The sequence below is a fragment of the Rhinopithecus bieti genome, unplaced genomic scaffold (genome assembly GCF_001698545.2).
Source record: "Rhinopithecus bieti isolate Rb0 unplaced genomic scaffold, ASM169854v2 scaffold_69794, whole genome shotgun sequence".
Taxonomy (NCBI): Eukaryota; Metazoa; Chordata; class Mammalia; order Primates; family Cercopithecidae; genus Rhinopithecus; species Rhinopithecus bieti.
Window position 1 is genome coordinate 96,682 of NW_016826017.1, and position 1,382 is coordinate 98,063.

The 1,382-nt window shown below is 30.5% G+C and overlaps 1 protein-coding gene across 1 annotated transcript in view; it reads left to right on the forward strand.

The window, feature by feature from the left end:
- The window catches only part of LOC108522818 (sodium- and chloride-dependent neutral and basic amino acid transporter B(0+)-like), an 18,170-nt gene extending 16,791 nt beyond the window's left edge, over positions 1–1,379 (forward strand). The window contains 3 exon segments of the mRNA XM_017863259.1: positions 194–293; positions 572–681; positions 1,319–1,379. Coding sequence (XP_017718748.1) covers positions 194–293; positions 572–681; positions 1,319–1,369 — 261 coding nt within the window. The 3' untranslated portion in view covers positions 1,370–1,379.
- Positions 1,380–1,382: the final 3 nt, after the last annotated feature.

Below are 1,382 nucleotides of genomic sequence, written 5' to 3' on the forward strand. Positions count from 1 at the left end.
GTATAGATTGAAAGATTTTGAGATGTTTAAAGTCACATTTGGGTTTACATTTGAAACATTGCTTTTCACATTTTAGCAGAAGGGAAATTGAAGGAGCATATGTCAAGATCAAATTAATAGATTCAATTTGAATACCTCATCAATCATAAAACAATTAAAATATACTTAGAAGTAATTAATATTTTTTTGGTAGGCTGGAATTTACTGGGTTCATCTGATTGACCACTTCTGTGCTGGATGGGGCATTTTAATTGCAGCTATACTGGAGATAGTTGGAATCATCTGGATTTATGGTAAATAGTAACTATAAAATTATTTTCCAGTTTTATTAAAATAGTTTAGTTTGATTCATTTTCATTATGTTTACCTAATTATACTATTAATTTTTATGCTATTATAACAGCAAAGTACAATATACTGGACAAAATTATGTTATGAAAAAATATAATTACAGGTGTATGATTCATTGTTGTCGTACAGAAAAATGTTTGGACACAGAAAGATAATTGATGCCACAATGGTTACTGGAAGAAAATAAGCAAGGACTCAAAGTACTCTTTGTTTTCTTTAGGAGGGAACAGATTCATTGAGGATATAGAAATGATGATTGGTGCAAAGAGGTGGATATTCTGGCTATGGTGGAGAGCTTGCTGGTTTGTAATTACGCCTATCCTTTTGATTGTAAGTAATAATATACCATGAACTTGGTTTCAATAATACAGACATTCCAAGATGAACTTAATAATTCACATTGAAGACAAAATGCAAATTAATTTTATAAATGAATGATTTTCAAGTTTTGCAGTATTTATGGCTGGTGCCTCCAAATTTCCTAAATTAAAATGCCTTTACAGTATTATTCCGAGGCCATCAGTTTAAACATTTACCATTTGAGAAAATAAACAGGTTCATATAGATGTAAAAGTTATCAATAATTTAAAATTTATCAATAGAAAAAATGAAAATAAAACATGTATTTGCTCATTCCCTAAAAAAATATGTTGAGCCATCAATAATATTCCTAACCTGTCTGCCAGGCACAGAAAAAACAAAGATGCATAAGGCCCAGATCCTCCCTTCAAAGAATTCAGTTTAAATATACTGACTGCTGAGAAACAACAGTCCTATTTTAATTCATATTTTATCTCTTAATGAGGCAGATGAAAGCAGTAAAAGAAACTTACCTGTGTCAATAGGGGCAATGGTTTATGTTAATAAATTCAATAATTATTACTATTTAGGAGCTGAGGTAAAGCAAAAGTATGTCTTACTCGAGAGACATAACTTATCAACTTAAAATCTTCAAATAACATTTCAGGACAGTAGATGGCTGAGCACCAAAATAAACACTACACTGGATGGAGAATGATTATGGACCAGAA